The sequence below is a fragment of the Balaenoptera musculus genome, chromosome 1, assembly GCF_009873245.2.
Source record: "Balaenoptera musculus isolate JJ_BM4_2016_0621 chromosome 1, mBalMus1.pri.v3, whole genome shotgun sequence".
NCBI classification, from domain to species: Eukaryota; Metazoa; Chordata; class Mammalia; order Artiodactyla; family Balaenopteridae; genus Balaenoptera; species Balaenoptera musculus.
Genome location: NC_045785.1, coordinates 15,748,102 through 15,773,488, shown reverse-complemented (window position 1 = coordinate 15,773,488; position 25,387 = coordinate 15,748,102). Strand labels below are relative to the sequence as shown.

At 48.8% G+C, this 25,387-nt stretch overlaps 1 protein-coding gene across 2 annotated transcripts; it reads right to left on the bottom strand.

The window, feature by feature from the left end:
- Positions 1-399: 399 nt before the first annotated feature.
- On the bottom strand, positions 400-25,058 carry CDA (cytidine deaminase). 2 transcript variants are annotated; one of them, XM_036871428.1, is made up of 4 exons: positions 24,345-25,036; positions 13,367-13,478; positions 8,084-8,141; positions 400-4,585 (listed from the first exon to the last, which is right to left on the bottom strand). In XM_036871428.1, exons 1-4 carry the CDS (start codon positions 24,496-24,498, stop codon positions 4,469-4,471), a joined length of 441 nt encoding a protein of 146 aa, XP_036727323.1. In that variant the 5' UTR covers positions 24,499-25,036; the 3' UTR covers positions 400-4,468. The 2 variants fall into 2 exon arrangements, with proteins under 2 accessions (XP_036727323.1, XP_036727333.1); XM_036871438.1 differs by lacking the exon at positions 400-4,585 and adding an exon at positions 5,864-6,117 and having other exon boundaries at positions 24,345-25,058.
- Between the last annotated feature and the right edge of the window lie 329 nt (positions 25,059-25,387).

The following is a 25,387-nucleotide window of genomic DNA, read 5'->3' as shown; positions in this document are numbered from 1 at the left end:
CTAGACTGGGCTAGATGCCCCTTCTCTGTCTCCCCTTCTAAACAGTCAGTTCTGTAAGGACAGGGATTGTGATTTTTAAACCTTAGATCCCCTAGCACCCAGCATGGGGCCTGCTGGATCTCCAGCCCTCCCAAGGGGGTGGAGAGAGGAAGGGGCTGGGCTATCTTTCAAACTCTCAATCACATGACTCACTCCACCTTCCCAGGGGTGAGCCAGAGGAGAAGTCAGAAGGAAACAACAGGAATGTCAAATAGCTCACTCCCCGCCCCCAACAGAATCAACTGCTGTGTTTGCTCTCTAGAATTTACACTACATTATTGCTAAATGAACCTCCTTTCTACAAGCTTCTTTCTTTTATTCTTTCTGGTTTTTTACAAATTAAAAAGTCTTAAAAAAAAAAAAAATTAAAAAGTCTTTTAAATAAAAGTAATATGCATCCTTGATTTAAAAAAACACTAACAGTATATAGAGATGGGCTCATCATGAAAAGCAAATGGTCTCCTGTTCCAACTCCCTCTAAACCCAGAGGCATGCTATTTTACTCCTTTGGCTATTTCTTCTATGATTTCCTTCAGTTCTCTACTATCTCCTGATTTGGCAGACTGAGCTATTTAAGGCACAAAGCTGACCATGTCACCCCACCCCACCCTGTCTGAAACTGATAGCTGCTCTTTGGAATAAGGTCAACTCCTTAACAGGGCCAACCAGGCCTGCTTCTTCTGGTCCTCCTGCCGCCCTTACCCATTTTTCTGTTTTCTTTTTTCCTGTCTATGTGCATTTTCAATTTTTACATCTTTAGAGTGACACCCCCCCCCCGCACCCCATATCCATGGCTTTGTGGAATCCCCTCCCCTTGACTGTGGGCTGGACTTTAGTTACTTCTTCTAAGGAATAGAATTTGGCAAAAGTGATGGGATGTCACCTTCATGGTTAGGTTACCAAAAGACTCTGGCATCTATCTTGCTCCCTCTTTTGCTCTCTTGCTTGCTTCTTCTGAGGGAAGCCAGCTGCTGTGTTGTAAACTGCCCTGTAGAGAGGTCCACGTGACAAGGAACTAAATGGTAACAGCAACAGCCCCTAGGAATCCTGCCAACAACCACATCTGTGAGCTCTGAAGTGGATCCTTCCCCAGTTGAGCCTTTGGATGAGCCTGCAGCCCCAGCTGACACCTTAACTACAGCCTTGTATGAAACCTTGAGATGACCTAGATTAGCCCAGAGTCCTGACCTGCAGGAACTGTGTGATAATAAATTTTTGTTGTCTCAAGCTGCTAAATTTTGGCATAATTTGTTATACAGCAATAGGTAACTAACACAATCATTATGCCATTTTTTTTTTCCTGTTCAGTCATAGAACAGGAAACAGGTTTTTAATTTCCCCTCCCTTAACTTCCCCTTCCCATACCCCCTCAAAAACTATTTACAGACTAGGTGTTCCTTCCACGCCTGTTTCTGTGCTCATATAATTGTATAAAAAATACTGTGTGTGTGAGACTTATTAGGTCATTCCATTATTTATTCTTGAACAGCATTTTCTGGCTTCATTTCTGACACAGGCACCCAAAGTACCCCTGGCATCCGTCAATCATAGTTGCGCCCTTCTCCCTCCCAAAAGGAAATCCTAAAGAATCTTGTAGTTTACATAAGCAATTAGCAGCAGCTGGCAAGAGGCACAGAAATATACATGCTTCTATTGGAATATGTCCATGGGAATCTGGGACTCAGCTTTAGAGTCCTAAAAAACACAGACAGCCCTGAACAATAGAGCACGTGCTGCTCTGAAATCACAGCCCTCAGAACAGCAGGACTGCAAAATGAAAGTGCTTTTATTTTAAACAAACATCCCAGCTTCTCTGCAGCCAAATGAGTATCATTCTTCCAAGGGGACATTGTTCAAATAATTTCTGGAATCCTTCTTTGCAAATTGCCTTCCCCAGTCTGTTTCCATGAAGTATAAGAACACTGGGCTTCGTCCTCCAGACAGTCCTCATTCTTTGACCCTCCCCAAACCCCATTCCCTAAAGGGCTGACCCTTCTTGTGCCCTGGCTGAAATATCCCCTCCTCAGGGCTGCTCTGCCCATTCTCAGGCAAGCTCCACTCCTCCTGCGACCTGCCCCTGGAGCACTTTCTTCCCCTTGGGTGACCCTTGTCATGAAGTACTAGAATCATTTAGATGTCATTTGCCACAGGTAGACAGAACCCTGTGAGGGCAGGGATTTTATCTGTCTTATTTACTATTGTATCCCCAGGGTCAGGTCCCAGCCCTGCAACACAGTAGGCAGTCAATAAACAATTGTTAAATGAATGTAAAAGCCTGTTTGCAAAAATCAAATCCATCATCAAAGGACCCAAATTTGTCACCCTTAATAAAAGGAACAGGTGGCATGTATCAAGAGTTTGCTGAGGACCCAGCACTGGGCTCTCAATAGGGCATTATTTCCTTTGATCCACACGACAATGCTGTACGCTGGGAACTGTCATCCCTGATTTACAGATGAGGAAATTGAGACTCAGAGCAATGAAATCGCTTGCCCAAAGCCACACAGTTTGGAGGCTGTTCAACTCTGAAGTTCAAACTTTTAACCATTGTGCTATACCATTTTTTTCTTGTTAAATAGAAAAAAAATGTTTTGGAAATTTAAAAAATACAGACATGTACAAAGGAAAAACCCCACTAATCTAGATCCCCATCAAGCAGAAGTTTAACTGATGTTAACATCTTGGCCGATTTTCTTTCACCTTCCTTTCTTCTCTTTCTTTCTCCACTCCTCTTTACTGAGAACATTCAGAAGAGTGTGCTGGAGGCCACAGCAGCCGTTTCTAAAGAAAGGCAGGGTGGAGTTTTGCATCATGCAGCAATGTTGGAAATACTTTCCCGTATTTCCTGGTTACTGCTCCCAGGTTGGCAGCAGGTAGGTCTGGGTGTGTAATGGAAAAGCCAGTCTTACCGGACAGTAACCCCTGCAGATGCTCTGATCTCAGTAGAAAGGACTCCCAGGGAAGGGGTGAATTACCTGTCCACTTCCTGTGCCCTCAGCAACTTGCTTGCCTGGGAAAGAGGAAATCTACACCCTATTTGTACCCCAGCCACCAAAGCTCACCCCAAGGCCAACTCCTCCAGGGAGGACCCCCAGAGCTGTCAGCCCCCTTTACAGGGCCAGCCTAGCTCCTTCCCTTATTTAGTCCTCACCTCCCTAATTGTACCAACAGACAGTCCCCTTCCTGAGCCTCCTCACTCCCCAAAAGGCAGCATGCCCCCCGTAACCATGCCCACCCTGCACTTGGTACCCGCCTGGACCACAGTGTGTATTTCTGTGCATTAGTCCTGTTTGCACTTCTCTCTCCCCGTCAGGCTGCAAGTTTCTCAAGGGCAGAGACTGTTTCTTATACATCTTTCTCTCTGCAGTATTTGGCATATAAAAGAGACTCAGTAAATAAAGGCAGCCAGACATCAGCTGTGGGAGAATGGAAAAAACACTCAGAGTCAGACAGACCTGGTTCAAATTCCAGATCTGCCACATCACAGCGCGTGGCAAAGAGCAGGCACTGTTTCTAGACCACAGTGGGAGTTACAGGACCTGGATTCTGGTTTGAATTTTGCTGCAGTCCTAAAGCAAGTTACTCAACCAGGGCCCTCATCTGTAAGAAGGGGGAGATAGCTACTTCGCCAAGTTGTCAAGTACTTTAAATACAAAATAATCCACGCAAAAGTACTTGACACAGAGTAGGTTCTCATAGAGACATTTGCTATGCTGTCTAGACAAACTCACGCCTCCCCCTTTATAGTTGGGGGTGACAGCACCCAGTGCCCCGGTCTAACCGAGCCCAGAACGACTCTAGAAATGGCCGTTGGCAGTAAGATCCAGCCCAGTGGCCTCCCATCTGGAGAAGGCAGGGGCAAGAAGCCTAAAAACTCAGCTCTCCACACCAGCTACACAGGTCCAAGGTGCCCGTTTCCTCTCCTGGAAGAAAGAATCCAGGTCTTTCTATAAAGACAAATCACCCTGCCCCTCCTAAGAGCTACAGCAAGGATTGAGACAGAGCAAAACGTGCTCTCCCTAATCAGTATGTTCTGTAATGTTAGAATTAGAAAAGTCACTCAGAGCAGGATAGAACCTTAGATAGGATAGAACCAAGCAGGATAGCACAGACTTGGCTGGAATTTGAAAGAGGGCCCACAGGAAGGAAGAGAGGGTCGGGGTGCTCTGAGTCCTAGGGAGGACAAGGAGGGTTGCAAGGAGGGGCTGTGGCCCAGGCTGGAGTGAAACCCTGTATCACTTCAGTAGAAACCCCAGTGCTTGAGTGTAATTTGGAAGAGTCATCTCTGCCCAGCGCCTGTGGGGTTGGGGACCACTAGGCAGGCGTCCCCAGGTCTGTGAGTCCATCTTCATGAAGTTCTCTGGGTGGCTGTCCCCTTAAGCACGTGTGGGGACCCAGGGTCTCCCAGGCGGTGGGTGTTCCCCATCCCTCACTGGATCTTCTGCAGGTCCTCGGGCCCAAAGGAGGCAGGCAGCAGCTCCTGGACTGTCCTGACAACGTATGTGCCATCCGGCTTGGTCATGTAGACAGCCCAGTCAGTGCCAAACTGGAAAAGAGACAAAGCCAGTGTGAGGGAAGCAGTGTGGCCAAGGGGTGAGGGCTGAGGGCTGACCTGGGTTTGAATCTGGCTCTACCTCTTACTGTCTAACATGCCTCTCTGTACCTCAGTTTTCTCACCTGTAAAATGGGAATGACAATAATCATACCTGGTGCATAGAGCTTGAGGGAGCAGCCCATGAAAGATGGCACGTTAAGCAATCAGCACAGTGCTTGCACATTGCTAATGGGCAATCAATGCTCCACTCTCTGATTAAGGACTCACCCAGGGCTTTCCAAGAACAATATCTAACCCCTGGGGCCAGATCCCCTCCTGCTGTGACAAAGAACAACTAATATCTGCTTCCCTTCGAGCCTCTCGATAAGTCCTGACAACCAGGAGAGGTGGCATGCCTGCCTCATCACACACCCGACATTGAACCTGCAGGATTTCGCCATCTACCCTTTGAGGGATATTATCCCCATTTTACTGATGAGGAAACTGAGGTTTTGCAGGGTAACGTCAGGAAAGCAGAGTTTTAGCCCAAATCTGTGTCCCCATCTTTCTCTTACATAACAGGAGCTACCACTTGCTGGCTGTGTGATGTGGGGCAAATGATTAAACTCTTTGGGTCTCTGTGTGTGTCTTGATCTGTGAAGTGGTTTTAGAGACGAAAGGCTTATTAGGCAGGAAGATAGGTGTCCTAGGTGGAGAGTTAAATCAGCTGTGGTGTAATGGAGAGAGTCCTGGAGTTGGAGTCAAGAGCCCAAGGCTCTGCATGGCCAGTGCTGAGTCCTGGAGGTGCCTGCACGCAGTGTCTGGCACGTAGTAAATACTCCATCAATGGAAGCCATTCCTACTGATGACTTGCGTTTCCTAGTGACTGCTCAGCTTTGCCGCCTGCTGTTCACGCTTCAGTCTGAATCACCAAGTTATTACCAGGCACAATCCGTCTCTGGCTTTTTATTTTATTTTACTTTATTATTATCTTTTTAAAATTTAATTTTATTTATTTTTTTATACAGCAGGTTCTTATTAGTAATCCATTTTATAGATATTAGTGTATACATGTCAATCCCAATCTCCCAATTCATCCCCGACCCCACCCCACCCCCCCGCCACTTTCCCCCCTTGGTGTCCATACGTTTGTTCTCTACATCTGTGTCTCTATTTCTGCCCTGCAAACCGGTTCATCTGTACCATTTTTCCAGGTTCCACATATATGCGTTAATATACGATATTTGTTTTTCTCTTTCTGACTTACTTCACTCTATGACAGTCTCTAGATCCATCCGTGTCTCTACAAATAATCCAATTTCGTTCCTTTTTCTGGCTTTTTAAAATTAATGTTTTAAGGATGGAAATTTTTCTGCTTGGCGGGCTCTGCCTGAGGGTATGGGTGAGAGTCGAGTGGAGGCGAGTTTAAGCGCCAGGCCCCTGGCCCCCAAGCTTCAGCTCTTATTATTTGCATTTTGGTTTCAGTTTTGCCTCTCCTTCCTTCAGCTTTTCCATTCCCCTTCTCTCATCTGCCAGCATCTAATCTGTTTGGAGAAAACAGCAATGAGCAATTAGACTGAGGCAGGGCCTCGGGAGTCAGGGAGTTGGCATTCTGATGTGCTTTCCTTATGTGGCCTTGGACATGCCACGGTGCTGGGCAGCCATTCGTGCCCCTCTAACGGGAGGTGAAGTGCCTATTGTGAATTCAGTGCCTTCGTGGTGGCATTTTTTATCTGGATTTGGGACATGAGTTCTGCTAATTGTGCCTGATTTGCAGTCCTGGCAAGAAGCAGAAGGAAGACGGAGATGTTTGCATGTTCGAGAGATGCTTTGAAACCCCCAAGGCACAAAAGCAAAACTGAAGCAAGCCCCACTTCCCCCCATTTCAGACAGCTCCCAGAGCAGAAGCCCCCATGGAGCAAGCAGGTCCTATTCTGCAAAGCATCATTATGTCTCTACTGGGGCTGAAAATAATTTGTTCCATTTATAGGACCGTAAAGGCAGGGAGGCATCCGGGGGGAGCGTGGGCTTTGCAGTCAGCCTGAACTGCCGTGAATGCCAGCTCGCCACTGACCAGCTGCGTGCCCTTCAGCAGGTCATTTCACTTCTCTGAGAAATGGGGATAATGACCCACACTTCCCTCCAGGTGGGGGGTGGAGATTAAATGAGATGCTCTATTTACAGGGGCCAATGACGTCACATCAGAGCCCAAGGGCCTGGGGATTCTTTAAACTGGTGGCTTTAGCCTCTGGGGACTCTGGAGGACACAGGCCCCTTTGCGAGTCCACCACAGCCACGGACATCCCCCCTCCCCCAATGTACGTTTACACATCAAAAACTTCACTGAGCCCAGATTCAGAAGCCACGACCAAATCCACCCCTTTGTTTTTAGGATTGAAGAAACTGAAGTCTTCCACCAAGAAGATCTTTGTAAAAAGTACATCAGATCCTTTAAGTCCCCTCTTAAAAACATCCAGTGAATTCCCTTTATTCTTTTCTTCCCCCAACTTTTGTTTTAATGTCGTAAAATCATTTTAACCATTTTTAAGTGTACGATTCAGTTGCTAATGGGCAATCAATCTTTATTCTTGGAATAAAACATACCCTCCATTCATGGCCTACTGTGTGATCTGACCCCTGCTCACCCCTCTGACTTCCCCTCCTATCACCACCACCCCCAACCCCTGCCCCCGTGTTCTAGCCTCTTTGTCCTTCATACGACTCATCCAACTCACCAAGTATATGGGCATTAAACTTGCTGCTTCCTCTGCCTGTAAATCTCTAGACCTCGGTCTGCCTCATCTTTTCTCATTATTTGTATCTCTGCTCAAATGCTGTCTTCCGAGGGAGGCCCTTCCTGGCCATCTAAAGCAGGGGGTTGGCAAACTTTTTTCCATAAAGGGCCAGGGAGTCAACAGTTTAGGGCTTGCAGGCCATAAGGTCCAGGTTGTAACTCCTCATCTCTCATGTGGTAGGACCAAAGCAGCCAGAGACAACGTGTGAATGAGCGGGCATGCCCGCATGCCAATAAAACTTTATTTACAATAACAAGCAGCAGTCTGGATTTGCCCCTGGGCTGTTGTTTGCTGACCTCTGACACTGATCTAGAGTCAGCTGCCCCTTCTGTCACTCTCAACTCCTTTTTTCTGCATTCTTTTCTCTGTAGCCCTCACCCCTCTCAGGAACTCTACTGTTAATTTATTTTCCTCCTGTTCGTCTGTCTCCTGCACTAGACTATAAAGTCTGTGAGTGCAGGGCCTGGCCTGTCTTTTCACTGCTGTCTCCCCAGAGCAAGGTCAATGCCCAGCACAGAGCAGACACTCAGTAAGTATTTGTTGAATGAAAGAATAATTTCCAGTGATTCATGCAAGCTTGGGAAGGCCTTAGGAGTCAGCCAACCCAGCAAACAGGACAGTTGCTGTGTCTCCTCGCTGGCAGCTTGGCTCAGCTCCCAAGGCCTGGGGAAGAGCAGGGAGGCATCCGTTCCAGAAAGAAAGGGAAGCTGCTTACCTCTCTCATGACCTGCCGGCAGGCCCCACATGGGGAGATAAAATCATCTTGCAAGTTACTGCGGAAACAGAGAATCAAACACGGATCAGTCTCTTCGGAGGCCAGAGGACAATTGCTAAAATTCAGGCCCCAAGTCCTGCCCGCCTCCAGATTAAGTCAAATCCCACCAGGCAGTTCCTGGTTCACAGGTGTGCTGCGTCCTAGAGGCTGAGAAGAAGCGCACAGAGCTTTCCGCACTTGCAAGAGGCAAGGCCATGTGCAGGACCATTACTTTCATCAGTGAGTTCAGTAAACGTTTAGTGAGCACTTACTCTCACCAATGCCCCAGGGACACAAAGGTTAAGGAGAATTTGTCTCTGGCCTTCAGGAGATTGCTTAGCCCAGTGGGTGACATAGAAAACTAGATGAGTTATCATTTCAAACAAAATGCAGTAAGAATGCATGGTAACTAGGAGACCCTCCCTGACTAGGGAGGGAGAGAGAATATTTTATGGTGTAGGTGGCATTTGGCCCGGTCCTTGGAGGAAGTGTAGAGTTCATATGTCACCATTAGTGAGCACCTGCTCTGCCCCAAGCTCCTTACCAGGCACTTGATAGACATTATTTCATTTAATTCTCAGTATGACCTGAGTGTCAGAATCACCATTTTACCTTCAAGAACATATATTCAACTTTGTTATAAAGCAGAAACTAACACACCATTGTAAAGCAATTATACTCCAATAAAGATGTTAAAAAAAAAAAAAGAACATATATTCAGTGAGATGAAGTAACAGAGTGCTATTCTGAAGCTCTGGGGTTTTCTGTGTTGCAGGCAAGGGATGTAGTATGTGCAAAGGCCCTGAGACATATGTGAGTCAATGAGAAAACTGGGCTCCCTGCATTGGAGAAAGTCAGAGAAGAGAAGCTTACAGACCAGGGGTTGTCTCTGAGAGTGAAGGCACCTGAAGGCAGTCCTCCAGCCCTGAGCAGGACAAAGGATGGTGTTTAAAGAAAGAGTAAACTGTAAGAGCCTCCAAGCCTGATGAAGCACCAGACGTTAAGCCAGTGGCCACCATCATCCTTGCTCTTCTGAGACCCACAGCTCTGTGATACCTCTGGACGATTACAGGATTTAAAATTGGTTCTTGATCAGTTCTTCCTTTTGCTAACTACGTGTGACTTTGACCAAGTCATTTTAACCCATGCAAGGGTCATTTCTTTGCCTAAAAAATGTGGGGAATAATGTCCTCCACTTTGTAGGAATGCTTAGAAGATAAAATGAGATCAGGTGTGCAAAGGCCTTGGTAAACTTTAGAATGCTATACACACATTGTTACCACCTCTGCTAATCACTGGCACTCTTCCTTCACATATATAAGCTCTGTCATAATTTTAGTACCTTGTCATATACAGTTTTATTACATACTGTGTGCTTTATGTACTATTGTATAATTAATTTACCTTATTGTGTATTAACAATAATTATCATATTGTTTAATAGGTGCCTAGAATGTGCCAGGCATCCTCCGAAGTACCTTATAGTCATTATCGCATGTTAATCAACAAACATTTATTTACTGAGCACCTACTATGTGCCAGGCACTGTCAGTGCTGGGGATACAGCAGTGAACAAACCAGGTAAAATTCACTGCTCTCAGGAGTTTTTGACTAGTGAGATAAGCCAGATAACCAACCAACCAATCAACCAACCAGTCAACCATGATCGAGTGGAGACAGAGACAGATGCTATGCATTGAATAAAGCAGCTGAGGAGAGAGAGAGTGGAGGGGTGCTATTTTATTTAATCCTCATGACAACTCCCTTTTACATGTGGAGGTCCAGTCAAAGAAAGCTTCTGCTCATGGAAAGGTGGGTCCTCTCTGAACACACTCTCAGCTTCAGAGTGATCCCATGGGAACGTGAGAGGGTGGGGACCCCTGCCCAGGAGGCACCCTGAGCCAAATTAACCCATCTGGTTACCAGGTGACCGATGTTGCAGCCAGAGCCTCTCTTAAGCTCTTTGGAGGCTGGACTCTGTTATTTTTTATTTCATTGCACACATGTTGGCTCAGAGTTTGCTCTGTGATAGGCAAGCATGGGAGGGAGCAACAAAGACCAATCAGAGAATCCCTGACTGCAGGGACCTTGCCGTCTGGAAGGGAGATAAAATCTGCGTGCCAATGTCATAACTACAGGCAGACTGTGGTTAGGGTCACGGGAGAGGTGTTCTAAGTGAAATTCAGCCTCCCTTCCATGGCCTAGAAGGCCCTGTATGATCTGGCCCCTACCAAGCTCACCACTTCCTTTCCCAATCTTGTGACATGCATGGCTAACTGCCCAAGGGACAGCCCCTTGGAGAGGGTGACCTGCATTGGGGTTTTCAAGGTGGGGTATGAACATGCATTCCACTGGAATGTTGGATTTGGTCTCAGGTTCAACCACCAAAAGTCACAAGATAGTACATCCTGGCAGGAGAGCTCTGAGAACTGGGAGACAGCCCGATAATAATGGCTTACACTTACATTGCACTTCTCTGGGCCAGGCACTGTGCTAAGGGCCATATGTGTATTAACTCATTTAACCCCTTATAACCTTATAAGACAGGAACTATGTAGGTACTCTTACCATCTGCATGTTAAAGGTCATGAAAGGTGAAGTGACCTGCCCAAGGTCACAGAGCTGGTAACCAGGATTTGAACCCAGGATCTGTCTACTCTGCCTTTGGTAGTTCTGCAGCTTGTAGAAGTAATAATGATAATGTTAAAACAATAGTTTTAAATTATTGCATACCCCCAGTCCTCCCAGCAGCCCAATGGGTAGGCATTACTCTCCTCCACTTTACAGAAGAGCTGGGCTCAGATTGTTGAAGCAATGTGCCCAAGGTCAGTAGTGCAGCAGGATTTGAAACCAGGTCTCACTAACCCGGGAGCCTGGGCTCTTAAGCATTACTCAACATTCCAGCCAAGAGAAAGAATGAAAAGCTTGGGAAAAGAAGCATCCCAGAAGGTCCTGGGTGCACGGGGACCTTTTCTCCTTCCTTTCCCTTTCTCCCTCTCCGCTGCCCTTTGCCTCTTCCGCCTTGTGCTGGGTGTTGACAGTTTCCTGTGGTTTGTGCTGACCTTAGTCACACACTGAGGCCAGCTTATCAGACTTGACAGGCTGGAAACCTATCGACTTTGATGATGACAGCTGGGACCCCAGTGGGGCAAGCTTATCTCCCTGTCAGCAAAATCCCACCTGAGCCGTGCACTTTCTACTTTACAGATCTCGAGGGGGCTCTCTGAGACTGTTCACACTCATCAGTGTTAACAAGGGAGCTGGCACCTCCCATTCACCCTCTAAATCCACACTCTCAATTTAACAAATCATTAGTGCAGTAATGACTGCTTTTCTGGCTCGGGAATGCTGGCGCAGGCTGAGTACCCGGAGAGGAGCAGTTGGGTGCTGGAAAAATGCGGTTTTTGTGTAAACAAGGACATTTGCTAATCATCACTAGCAAAACTCAGTCATGTTTTTTAAGAGTAGATAATGACCAAGAGAAAAAGCCTTTCATCTGGAACATTCTAAACAGAGCAGGGCCACCTTGCCATTATCCTTTTGTTGACTTTGGCCTCCTTTTGCCCAGAATATCATTATTTTCTTGGATCAGCTTTGAAATTGAGTTACCCCCACCCCTGTTTTATAAAGTGTAATTCACATCCTGATCTCTGCTCGTCCGCACAAAATGTTCCCAGGGCGGCCTCATTTATTCCTCCCAAAGCCAGAGGGAAGCCGGGACAGGCCTTGGTCACAGGGAGAGCTCTTGGAAGCTGGGGCCCTTCTCCAGAAGTGCATCCTTGGCTTCCGTTACTCAGGGAAGAAAACCTTCAATAATGTGGACCACCTTGCGGGCCAGACTGAGGCCAAATTTAGGATCTTATAAAAGAAACGGGGGGACTTCCCTGGTGTCACAATGGTTGAGACTCCACTCTCCCAATGCAGGGGGCCTGGGTTCGATCCCTGGTCAGGGAACTAGATCCCACATGCATGCCACAACTAAGAGTTCGCATGCCACAACTAAGGAGCCCACCTGCCGCAACTAAGACCCGATGCAACCAAATAAAAATAAATAAATAAATAAATACTAAAAAAGAGAAAAAAAGAAATGGGGGCTTGTTTCTGTCACACAGACATCATAGGCCTTGCTCTCAGCCCCTACATTTCTACCAGAAAGGTCCTGCATCTCCACCACAATGAAGAGATCATTCACACCTAGTCCATGACCCATGCACCCGGATGTCCCTAAAGACCAACACTTGGTCAGCCTTGCAGTCTCTTCCTGGGTGGATTCAAAATTTCCAAAGTTATTTTCCCTGCACCATTATCTTGCTACGAGAACTCTCTCTCATAGACAATGCAACGGTACACACAGAAGCAATTCGTCATTAAATCAGAAGCATAATGGGGTCCAAATTAATAAAAGAGCCCATTCACATGCTTTGAATCCTGAAGACACTGAGTCTGGGTCCAGGGCCAGTAAGAACTCAGCGAATTCCCTTTGAGGGCACACACGTGGGAACTTGGATAATTATGCCTGCGGCCTGTAGAGAGAGTTAACAAGTGCTCTTGTTCAGCCAGAACCTGGGCTGGAATCTGATCAGTTTAGACCATAGCCTGGGTTTGCCTGGGTGTCACCCCACCAGCTTGTCCTTTTATCCTGGTTCTTGCACCTAGAGGTGATTGATGCCAAGTGAAGGAGCTGGCACAGTGAAGGACAGATCTCAGTATCAGCTCAAGGAGAGCAGGGAAGAAGGTTTCCTTTCCTGGCACAGCATGGCACAGTGGAATGAGCCCTGGAGTCAGACTCTAGTTATGTATCTGTCCCGGCTTCTCCACTAATTCCTAGGAAAGTTGTCCATCGTCTCTGGGTCTCAGTTTCTTCAACTGTAAAATGGGTATAGTGGCCAGGCAAGTCTATACCAGGTGATTTTTAGGTCCCTCTAGTTTTAAGTTTCTATGCTGCCTTTCTATTGTATCTTATAGGGATTCTGTTGTGTTTTGCGCTCTTATTAGAACAAGAGCGCGCCTGCCTTTGTCTTAGAGTTGTCTTGCTTGTTTACCTGCTCTTCAGGCTCACCAAGGGCAGAGTCCCTTTCTTATTTATCTTCTACCCTCAGCACTCAGCCCAGCCCTAGAGTGCCCCACACCATAGGAAGCGCAGTATAAACACATGTTAGATGAATGAGTGGATGAGTAACTGGTGTGTGGAGGATGTTGGCTGAAGGTGAATGAATATTGCTGTGAGCAGCCTTTCCCACTCACCTGGAGATAGCGATTGCCCTGAACTCTTTGTACCCTTCTGAGATGGCCTTCTGGATGGCGGTTCGTTCAGCACAGACGCCCAGTGGGTAGCAGGCATTTTCTATGTTGCACCCTGAGAAGAGAAGAGAGGCCAGTGCTATTTGCAGCAGAGCCACTTCCTGTGGCACGTGTAGAGTAAGAGGCTTGCCCCATTCCAGTGCCGGGAGGGAACTGCTACTAGAAACAAGGTGCAGGCAAGGAGAGGGCAACCTGACCAGAACTGGGAGACTCTGTGACCCACTGGTGCAGGGGTTCTTCCCAAGAACCTCCCACTCTCATCACGTATCCGATGCCTGTATTTCGAAGCACAGCCTGGAAGCAGGGGCAGCATCACAGGGCAGATTAGCTCAGCCTCATCCCCCCAGCAGAGGTCAGGTCAGGGCCAAGGGAGATGCCAAGGCTTAAGAAGGTGAGCAGAGCCCCCCACCCTGGGTCTCAGAGACAGAAGCCACAGGGTGGGGTGTGGTGGTGATCCTGATTCAAAGATTGCACCTGAGTAAAAAAAAATATGTATATATATATATTTTAATAATTTTTGGCCATGCAGCGTGGCGCGGCATGTGGGATCATAATTCCCCAACCAGGGATTGAACTTGTGGCCCCTGCAGTGGAAGCGTGGAGTCTTAACCACTGGACCGCCAGGGAAGTCTCCAAAATTTTTGGTGTGGATACCAGCTGTCAGAGTTCAACCAGGGTTCTCTGTGAGTTGTATTGCAAAACAAAACTGTCAAAACCAACGAACAAACAAAAGCTCTCAAGCTTTGCAAAAGGTGTTCGTGATTGCACAAAGGGATTCTACCCCAGGGGCGTTCTCTGGAGTGTTCCTGGGGACAATGGGCAAGGGCTGCTCCCAGGAGACAAAGCACTGGCATAGCCAGACTGGCTGACTAACAGACTCTGCATTTTCAGGGAGGTGAGACCATGAACCAATGGCCACAGGAGCTGGGCTTTCCCCTGACCATCAGGGTGTCATATTCAGTATGTCACTCTTCATAGCTTGCCCTTCTCCCTGAGGCAGGACATTCATTGTTCCCCAGTATTCATTTTCTCCTTCTTCCTTTAAGTAATACAAGTGATTCCCGTTCCCATATGGCTGATCACATGGCCACTCAGAGACTATATTTCCCAGCCTCCCTTGCAGCAGAGTATGGCCATGTGACTAAGTTTTGGCTAATGGGATGTGGCCCAAAGTGAGGTAGGAAACTTCTGGATCACATCTTTTGTAAAGAGACTGCTTGCCCTTTACTTCCTTTCTTTTCCCCTCCATAGGCTGGGTTGGGGTGGGACAGCTTTGACCACGTGCTTTATGTTCATAGGGATGGAGGAGTAACAGCTCAGAAGGAACCTGGGACCCTGGCCAACTCCTGGAGCAGAGTTGAGTTGCCTACTTGCCCTGGACCAGCTGCCTACTCTGAATCATTATGTGAGAGGAAAAGAGAATTCTGTCAGGTATGAGTCATTGTATTTTGGGATCTTTTTGTTACAGTAATTTAACCTGTATCTAACTAAAACAGAAATTTGTGCTAAAAATAGGATGTAGCTTTGACCAAAAAAAAAAAAAAAAATCAAAAATATGTGGCCTTGGCTTAGCAGTTGGGCAATGTGAAAGCAAATACAGATGTGGCAAGATGGAAAGCTGACTGATGGCCCTTACTACTCTGTGGCAGATTATTTGGTAAAACCCCACCCTGCAATAACCTGGAAGGCAAACCATGGTACATACTCTTGGGACTTTTCTACCTAGCAATGTGAGTCAGCCCTGTGGCAAAGATCTGACTAAGGCTGTCATTTCCACCCAGTTATTGTTTCGGGTGCCTCAAGGTAGCCACCGTTAAAATGAGGCAGCAGGGCTGGGCTGGGCAGGGAAGCCAGTTAGTAAAAAAAGGGAGTTGGCCGCCTTAAGAACTATTGCACAGAAAGGATTCTTTGGGTGTGCTACTCCTGTATGAAAGTGGAAGCAAACAGACCAGAAGGTTTCTAAGTTTTTGATAGATTTGGATAGCCAGAGAAACCAAAAGTCTGGCCTACAAAAGCCTGTGATTGTTCAATTCCTAAAGAAATCTGGGGCCCCCAAGACTCCACCATCAGAAGTAATTTGAGAGAGCCGTGTGCCCCCAAGGAGAGCATTCTCTCCGACACCCACTTCAGAGGTATGGCTGAGGAGGATAATGGTCAAGGAAGAAGCTGCCAGAGGGCAAAGCCAGGGGCCCCAGTGGGCAGTGGACAAGGGGGTGACCCCCAGGGCAGAAAGGGGAGGCAAGGTGTACCCCGGGGCAGGGAGTTTTCACGCTTCTTGCCCAGCAGGTCTGATAACTGCAGGGACTGGTGGCCAGCAGGTGTTCTGTTCTCCTAATGGGAGATTTGATGACTGTTAGCCTTTCCTGCTCCACGCTGTATATGGCCAGAGCGGGTGTGACGTGGGGGGCAGATGATCATTTTTTAGTTTTCAGGCCACTGGATTAGCAAGGCCGCACCCGACCTGAGAAGGGGGACTGTGCCCCAGCAAGGGATCCTGCTCTTAGAGCGGGATGCAGTGACCGGGTGGACTTCGGGTTGTCACCCTCAGAAAGTTCAAAAGTGGGTCTTACGTGTGGGAAGAAAGATGTACAGATACTTACAGGCCACAGGGGGTCTTGTGGCAAAGACTAATTGTTCCCAGTGTTCACACATTCAATAGAATCCTTTGGAGTTTAGTTGGGCACATGCCTACCCAGCTGGAGACGATGTTTCCCAGCCTCCCTAGAAGCTTGGGGTAGTCCTATAGGGTTAGCCAATGGGATGTGTGAGTGGAAGTGTTGGGTGAAACCTGACCCACACTGGGCCAATCAGAGTTCTCCTCTGTGAGGGACCATCAGTCCCTCTCTAACACCAGGAGTTGGGCCTGGGCCCAACTAGTTTCCTTTCTTTATGGAGAAGACCAATAGGAGGCAATGAAATGGACACTCAGACGAGAGATGGTGGGAAAGGAGTCTGGCCTCCTGATGCCAGTTGCCCTTGAAGCCCAGAAACACTCCAGCTCTGCCACCATTTAGTTATAGGAACCAATGCACCCTCCTTTTGCCTAAAATAGTTTAAAAAATAGTATTCCTGGGCTTCCCTGGTGCCCCAGTGGTTGAGAATCTGCCTGCTAATGCAGGGGACACGGGTTCGAGCCCTGGTCTGGGAAGATCCCACATGCCGCGGAGCAACTAGGCCCGTGAGCCACAACTACTGAGCCTGCGCGTCTGGAGCCTGTGCTCCGCAACAAGAGAGGCCGCGATAGTGAGAGGCCTGCACACCGCGATGAAGAGCGGCCCCCGCTTGCCGCAACTAGAGAAAGCCCTCGCACAGAAACGAAGACCCAACACAGCCAAAAATAAATAAATAAATAAATTTTAAAAAAACAGTATTCCTATCATTTGCAACCCTACAGAAATCAGTTAATACAGTTGGGATACAGGACAGGGAGCCATCAGGGAGCTGCAACCATGAAAGGCGTGGTTGATATTTATCGACTGCCTACCTTGGCAAAGCATTTGTTCATATTCACATGTGAGTTACTGTAGCCTGGATAAGTGGCCCCTAAATGCTCAAGCTCTCTGCTAGGTCAGTGAAAGTTAAATGAATAAATGAAGGAGTCTTTCTTGCTCCCTACCTAGTCTCCCCAGCCAGGTTCCTGATGCCTGCTGGAAATGGCTTCCTTTAAACATACCCTTGCCTGCTCATACCTGCCTGCCCCTCCCACCTTTGCTGACCTGTGACCTTGCTGCATTTGACTTCTGCCTCTCCCAGAAGCAGAAGAGTTGCTCCCCACTCCACTTCCCGTCTAGCAACCCTCCCACCCCTGCCTCATCCCTGACTCAGGGACACTTTTCCCATTAGACGTGATTCACATAAATCTTGGGTTTTGCTGATATGACGTTAAAGCAAACTGCCAGACTGCAAAGGGCCCGGGCTCTCAGGATGATTGCCTGTGTCTGCTTTTGAAGTTCACAGTGACCTCATATAGAGAACTCTTCCTTTACTGTGTGTAAAAACTTCAATGGGCCAGTTAAGGAGAGGGAGAGTTTGTTCTAGAAGGGAGTGCACTCACATACCCTACTGTTCAAATAGACTTTTGTAGAAAGATCCGGTAGGTTTTGTTCTGCCCTGGGACCCTTAGCCCTCCTGGCTCTGAGAATTTGGGAAAGGGACTGAACCTCCTTGAGGCTCAGTGTCCTCATTTGTAAAATAAAGATGACAGCACCTTCCTCGCAGGCTTCTAGTGAGAATGAGTTGAGATCGCGTGTGTAAAGCAATGAGCACAAAGCCTGGCACAGAGTAAGTGTTCAGCAGCTGGAGCTGCTGTTCTTAATTGCATGCAAGTCAAGGCTTTGGTGGTGGTAGGCCTGTATGACTGAGCTTCTGTTCCTTCCAGACAAGGTGTCACAGTGGCCCTGTCTCTGTCCTTCAGGCAACTTTGAAATTCTTTCCATGATTACAAGGCCCTCGTAATCTGGTGCCAACCTGCCTGCCTCCTGGACCTCAACTCCTTTTGCTTTCCAGCTGTTCCCCGAGTATATACCTGCTACAGGGCCTTTGCACTGGCTGTTCTAACTGCCGGGAACTCTCTTCCCCCTATAAGCACATGGCTCACTCTACCCAGGTCATCTCAGAGAAGCCTTCCCTGATCACTCTATCTAAAATTGTTTCCTCCCCCCTCACCTCCCACCCTCTTAATCCATTTATCCTGTTTTAACACTTCACACTTTCCTGAAATGAATGTCTTTAATATCTAATTCCCCCATTATCCCCCAAGTAGAAATTCCTGAGGGCAGGGACTTTGTCTCTATTGTACATTGCTGTATGCCCAGGGCCTAAAACACTGAGGCCAGTGAGGCCTATTATTGAAAGAGTGGAATTCCCCACTTTAGTGCTAAATCTCTGAGCTGCAAAGGAATAACTGTATGTGGGGCCTCTAGCAAGTTCAAGTGTAATTTCCGAGTCTTGCTTCTAAAAAAAAAAAAAAAGAGGAGGAGGAAGGGAGGAAGGAGACCCATAAACTGTTGATCCTGAAAGGCCAGACAATTTTGTTTTGCCTCCCTAAAGCCCAGAGCACAAAACATCTTCTATACAGGCAAACCAACTCCATTCCCTGTGTTCCCTTCACTGACTCTGAAACACACAGGAGAGATGGGCTGGGATGGCACCAAGTTAGAAATCCATAATTATAAGATTGGACCAGAAATAACACTATGATGATAGTGCTATTATCACTCATTGCTTTCTTTTAATCTTTTCTTTTATTGCTCTCCTTTTATCTGCCAGGCACTCGTGGAACACTTTATCTGCATTCTGTTGTCAATCTTTTTAACAACTCTGTAAGGCAGATCCTATTCTAACCCCATTTTACAGAGGGTAAATCTGAGGTGGGGATCAGGGAGTCAACTCACATCCTGGCATGACACATACAAAGAAGTGTCTTTCTCTGTGGCATTTCAGCGAGGCCATGTTCTGAGGAGGTTTGTTGCTTAAGGCAGGGCTGGAGTCCGATGTCATCGAGACATCAGCCAGGAAAGAAGTTCACAAGGAGGTGACTGGGACCCAGTCCCCCAGAGAAGACAGCACTGCCGGAGAGCATGTCCCCCTCTCTGCGTCCGCTCTGCCTTCCGAGGGATCTTAAGATTCGAGCAGGGGTTCATCACACTCAAGCAAGTGGGCCTCGGCATCTTCTGGAGGGCTTCTTAAAGATTTCTCAGCTCCGCCCCTGGAGTTCCTGCTTTAGTAGTTCTGGGTTGGAGCCCGTTAACTGGCACTTCTAACAAGTTCCCAGGAGGTGCTGAGGTTGTGGGTCTGGGACCACACGTGAGAATCCCTGGACTAGAGAACTGTCACGTTCGCGTGCTTGAAGAAATACTCCACTCTCTCCACGTTCCTGCCTCTGCTGCAAATGCAATGCACAGTTTCACGAATGGATTCTATTCCAACTCAGCTATAGAGTCGAGGGATTTTAGTGAAGCTCATCTTTGTAATAAGCTGCTTTCGAGTGACAGTGCAGAGGACCAGTGGACGAAGCTGGGGTGGGGGGCACAGCGGGAGCGAGGCGTGGAGAGTGGGCGTGGAGGGTGGGCAGGGCTGTAAGGAGAGGACGCTGGTTAGGGAAGCCTGCTTTGACTCACCTAGAAGTGCTATGGGTGGGGCGGGGAGCCTGCGTTGGGTCAAACGCTATGAGCTCCAAAGGGTGGTCCTGGGGGAGAAAGGGAGCCCAGGGAGGGAATCAGGGGCTGGTCGGGGGAAGACAGATGAAGGATTAGGTTTAAAGGTTAAGCCAAGACAAACCAAATTCAGCAATTAACCAGGATGTCCTTAAACGGTTTTTTTGTTTGTTTTTTAATACGGTTTTTTTCTCCCAAATTAATTACACGTGATCCAGAAAAGTGCTCCCCCTGCCTCCCCGCCAAATGGCAATGAAACATATGGAGTGCTGCAATCCCTCTGAGGAAAGGGGGAGACAGACCACCACCCCAAGAGCATGAACTGAAGAAGAGAAACTCCCCCATCCCTTGGGTGATGCCCGCAGGGTGGTCCTCCATGGGTCTCCTCCACGCCCTCCCACCCGGCAATCCACCACTGCTGGCTGAGCACCGTCACGTGGGGGGCCCCGGGCTGACTTCGTCCCCCTCATCCCCCTTGTGTCCCATCTTAACTCTTCTCTCTGTGTCCTCACTGCCCCTTCCCCCAGCATCTTTCTTCCCCGGTGAGCTCCTCCTCTCTCTGTCGCTCTCCCCACAGCAGTGACAGAAGGTAATTGTTGTAGTTATTAACTACCATCCTGATGGCCCAGCTGCGAGGGGCACAAGGCCCTGGCCGGGGTCAGGGGTAATAGAGGAAATAAGATCATTATTATGAGATTGTGACAGCAAAGCTCTCAGACTTGCTTTTGAATTGGACAGAACACCAGCTGCCTCTGAGGGTGCAAACTCCATGGAGGCAGGTCTTTTGTTCAGCGGGAGACAGTCACAGAACTGGGCAGACTTGTCCCACTATGAGTTGTAAACTCAGTGTCTAAGTTCAACTGTGCCCTCTCTGCCTCCTAATCGTCTCTAATTCACCCCCTGATGCCCTATCAGGTTTCCTCTGGTTGTTCAAGGTCCCTCCTCTCCAAGCCCTGCCTCACTGCCATCTACCCTCCCCTTCCTTCTAAGTAAGGAGATCCAGGGATTCTGGTAAATGCCCTCCATCTGTCCCCCCCTCCTCAGCACAACTCTCTCTGCCCTCTTCTGTGTATCCACATATGCTCATACAGCGAGGGGCAGCAGAAAGAGCAAGGAATTTGGAAGAAGATAAAACTGATCCTCAGTTATCTCATTTATAAAATGTGCGTTTGGCTCTTGGTTTGGTCTGCTTGGCAACTCCGCAGTCCTTCTTGTGGTAATAGACCCACCCACCCTGCACTGAGAAGGAATATGTGTGTGAATCAGCTGGCCCCATCACGCTACCCCGTCACGACAACCGTGATTGGCCCAGGGATGTGCATGTGATTGGAGATGGACCAATCAGAGCCCTTCCCTGGAATTTTTCCATCTCGAGCTAGTGGGGAAGAGTTCTTTCCTCTCTGCTTTTAAGGCTGTAAGAATGTAAACTAGGGATGCCTGCGCTCATGTTCCCTGATGCCTGGAGAAAGCCCACCTTTAGGATAAGAGAAAGAAACCAGCATCCAGAAGGCTAAAGAAGAGCATGGTGGGGCTTCCCTGGTGGCACAGTGGTTGAGAATCTGCCTGCTAATGCAGGGGACACGGGTTCGAGCCCTGGTCTGGGAAGATCCCACATGCCGCGGAGCAACAAGGCCCGTGAGCCACAACTACTGAGCCTGCGCGTCTGGAGCCTGTGCTCCGCAACAAGAGAGGCCACGATAGTGAGAGGCCTGCGCACCGCGATGAGGAGTGGCCCCCGCTTGCCGCAACTGGAGAAAGCCCTAGCACAGAAACGAAGACCCAACACAGCCAAAAATAAATAAATGAATAAATAAATAAAAGAAGAGCATGGTGGCATTTGAGTTCCTGCATCCAGCTGTCCCTGAGGCAAGATCTACCCTTGACCGTTGTGGTTCTGTTTGGCTTCTCTCATTTGTAACTCAAAGTGCTCTGACTAATGCATGTGACACTCATTGTCTCCTCTCATGTGGTGGCTGTGAGATTACAAAAGATCTTTCACAGAAGTGCTTAGAGAATGCTTAATCCACTGTAGTTATTAATATGGCTGTTGGTCCCTGCCCACCATGTTCCCAGCACAATCCAGCTCTGTCTCATCCTTTCCCTGGTCTCCGGGGCTGGAAATCCTAGAACCATGTTCCTTTCCTTTATTCTAATACTGCCCACCCTAGACCCAGTCCATTAGTCCTGTACAATCCCTCTCAGATCTTTCCGTCTTCTTCATCCCACCTGCCACTGTCCTAGGCCAAACCACTCATTCACGCATTCAATGAACCTTAACTATAGGCCAGGCAACAGGCTGTCAGTGAGTAAGACAGACATTGTCCCCCTGACACTCTTTCCTCTGTCCCAGTCTTCCCTGAGTACCTGTCAGACTCATTGTCCTCAAACCCCACGTTCCTGTCACTCTTCCTGGCTCCCTACCTGCTACCTCATCAGATCTCAGTGTCTCTACCTGGCCTTCAGAAGGGCTCCACAATCTGCCTCCAAATCATCATCACCATCCCATTAATAGTAGAAGCAGCCGCCATTTGTGATATTCTTATTTTGGTCCAGAAACTGTGCTAAGCACTTTAGCTCCTTTAAAGGCATTAGCTCATTTAAAGCCTCACAACCGGGGGTGAAATTCAACATCTTTAATGACTAATGCAGCACAGGCACCAACAATCAGGGAGGACCGCCAGGCCAGAAACACCAGCTTTGTTCACAGCCATCCTGAAAGGCCGGTATTGTGATCTTCGGTTTACAGACGTGTAAGCTGAGACTCAGGAGGGTGAAGGGTCTTGCCCAGGGTCACACAGCTGAGAAACAGCAATGCCAGGATGCAAACCCGGGAGCCTTTAACTCCTCCAGGGCCTGTACCCCATCCCATAAGAACTCCATAAGCCCACCGCATGACCCTTTTTCCGGTGACATCAGGTCCTTCCCTGGCCTTTAAATAGGCCACACCTCTGCTCACTTCATCCATTCTCTCCTACAATCATTGGTTGAGGCTCCCACTTTGAGCCATGGCCTGTGCAAGAGGAGGGGCCCTCCGTGGGGGCAGGGACTGTCATTTCTGCTCACAGTGGTATCTCCAGCACCTGGTACATTACCTAGCACATAATTGGTGCTTGGCAAATATTTGTTGAATGAATAACTCAATGCAAGGATGGGGAGGGCCCCTCTCTGTACACTATCTGGAGGGGACATGGAAGCGCTGGAAGGAATCAATGGCTGATTGCATGTTCAAGGCCCTGAGACACGGGGCAGTGTGGATTGCAACGTTGTTTGAGGTGGTGGTTAATATTTAATGCTCATCTGAGCCCCCGGGCCAGCACTGAATTTCCACATGACACTCAGAGATTCTTTATTCCCCACAGGAAAGCAAACTTGGGAGTCAGGGGAACTCTGGGTTCCCATATCAGCTTGTGATCTTGGGCATTTAACCTCTCTGAGCTTCAGTTTCCTTCTCTGCAAAGGGCCAATATAATAACTGCCTTGCAAGACTGGAAAGGTTAGATGGATAACGTGAGTCACGGTCCTTTCACATGGTAGCACACACTCAAGGTCACCTCTCCAGCTCAAAGATGTTTAAGACCCAGGTGACTTGTGAAACCAGAAAGAACCACAAAAGACAAGAGATAAGATGAACATCAAGGACAGCCCAGAGGGGCCACTATAGAGGGGGAGGTGTGGCTCCCAGCCAGACTGGCAGCTGAGCAGTGGTGGAGGTGAGGGGCTCACACCTGGCCCGGGGCTGCTGGGGGTGTGGGTGGGGTTACCAATGAGAGGCACACAAGCGAGCCTCCGGTCCTTTAGCTGCTGCCCAAGCGGAAGGGGGACTCCTGGAAGCAGGGCTGGGGCTTCCCATCTATCACTCTGGGCCAATTCTCATCTGCCCTGCGGGCAGGGCGGTGGTGGGAATGGGAGGGGGGAGGGGCACGGCTTCCCTGCCACCTCCATGCCCTGTTCCCCACTGTCCTAAAAGAGGATGTCCCTAAGCTTAGCAAAAACAAGTCTGAATTTTTGTTCAAGTGAGCTTTTCTATAAGAACAACAAACCAAAGAAAAGGAATTTAGGAACAGATTAGTGCCAACTCAGATTCCTGTCCCTCCCTCCCTCCCCAGGCCGGCGGCGCTCAGTGCTGGTTACCCAAACCCTGACTGCCTTCTTTCCCTTAAGACCCTCTGTAAGGCCCACACCCCACTAAGGAGTAACCCCTGGATTCCTCGATTTCACCCCCAGCCATCCCCCTGGATGGTAGGTGACAGGAAGAAAGGAGGGTTTGAGGGACCCTAGCACTGGTCACAGCAACCTGTGTGACCTTGAGCAAGTCAGGTCACCTCCGGACCTCAGTTTCTTCATTGAAAAATGGGCATAACACCTGGCTCAGTGCGTGGGTGGTGAGGACTTGCCTTGTAGCAGTGGAAGCCTTTGTAGGGTGCCAGACGTAGAGGAGGGCTCAGAAAGTGTTAACCTTCTCCCTCCCAGCTCAGGGACTGCCCATGCTCTGCGTCTATGGCATCCCTTTCCTGCTTCCCCTTCCCACTTCCTTCCCCATCTCTCCGCAGCTTCCCGGTCCTCCAAGAATGGAAAGCCACTGGATTTGAGCAGAATATTCATCCTCACTGTCTGGGACAGCAAGCAGGGCAGGGGTGAGTGGCAGAGTTACAGGAGCGGCCCAGGAAAGAGGGGAGAGAGTGCCCTCCTTCCGCCCTTCCTTCTTGTCCTCCCCTGGCCTCCCACCCAGGCTGCCACGGAGGGGGACCCCAAGGCGCCGCCCTTACCCGAGAAGATCCTCCCGTCCCCGGTGAGGAGGGCGGCCCCCACGGGGAAGCGACTGTAGGGGCAGTAGGCGGACTTCTTGGCCTCCCGGCAGGAGAGCAGCAGCCGCTGGACGTGCTCGGGCTCCAGGGCGGGGCTGGGACTCTTCTGGGCCATGTCGGTCCCCTGGGGCCCGCGGAGGAGCGGAAGGGGAGCTCCCAGCCAGTGTGGGCTGGGCCCCACCGCGACAGCAGCTCCTCCTCCGGGGTGTGTCCCTGCCGAGAGTCTCCCAGGTACGTGCCTCTGGGGATGCTGGGCGGGGCCAGGTGAGGGAGAGGAGACCCCCTTGGTTTGGGGACAGAGGGTGTGGTGTGTGTCCCAGTGTGGAAGGATGCCACTGTGTCCACGTGTGCTTCACACTCTCCCTTGGTGAGACTCCCACTGCTGACACGCTGATGGGCGAGAGGGTCGGGGATGGGTGCCACTGTGATCTCAGCTGGAGGGAACCTCTGAGATCATCTACTCAGGACGCCTCACTTTTTGTTGTTATTGTTGGCAAAATAGACATTGGGCTGCTGGTAAAAGAATTGAGTTTGCATCCTGGCTCCACTATTTCCCATATGTACAACTGTTGGCACATGACTTGCCTTTCTGAGTCAGTTTCCTCATCAGTACAGTTGGGATAGTGACCATCTCTGTCCTGCATTCTAGGATTACAGAACAGCTCCAGCTTTGGAGTTTAGTAGACCCTAGTTTGAATTCCAGTTCTGCCATTTATTAGCTGTATGACTTTGGGAAGTTAATACCATCTCCCTAAGCCTCAGTTTTCTCATCTGTAAAATGGGTGCACTAACAGTATCATGTAGCGTTTGTAATGAGGATTGAATGAGATATAATTTGTTACAGTGAGCATGGTTGGAGGATCCCATGATGTCATGATGTGAGCATCCTTTGTGATTCCATGCAAATGGGGCTTTTGTCATTAAGTGACCTGGCCAAGATTACATAGGAAGGGCAGAATACCAGTTAGGGCATCCAGAGGCATCCAAATGTCCCCAGACCCCCA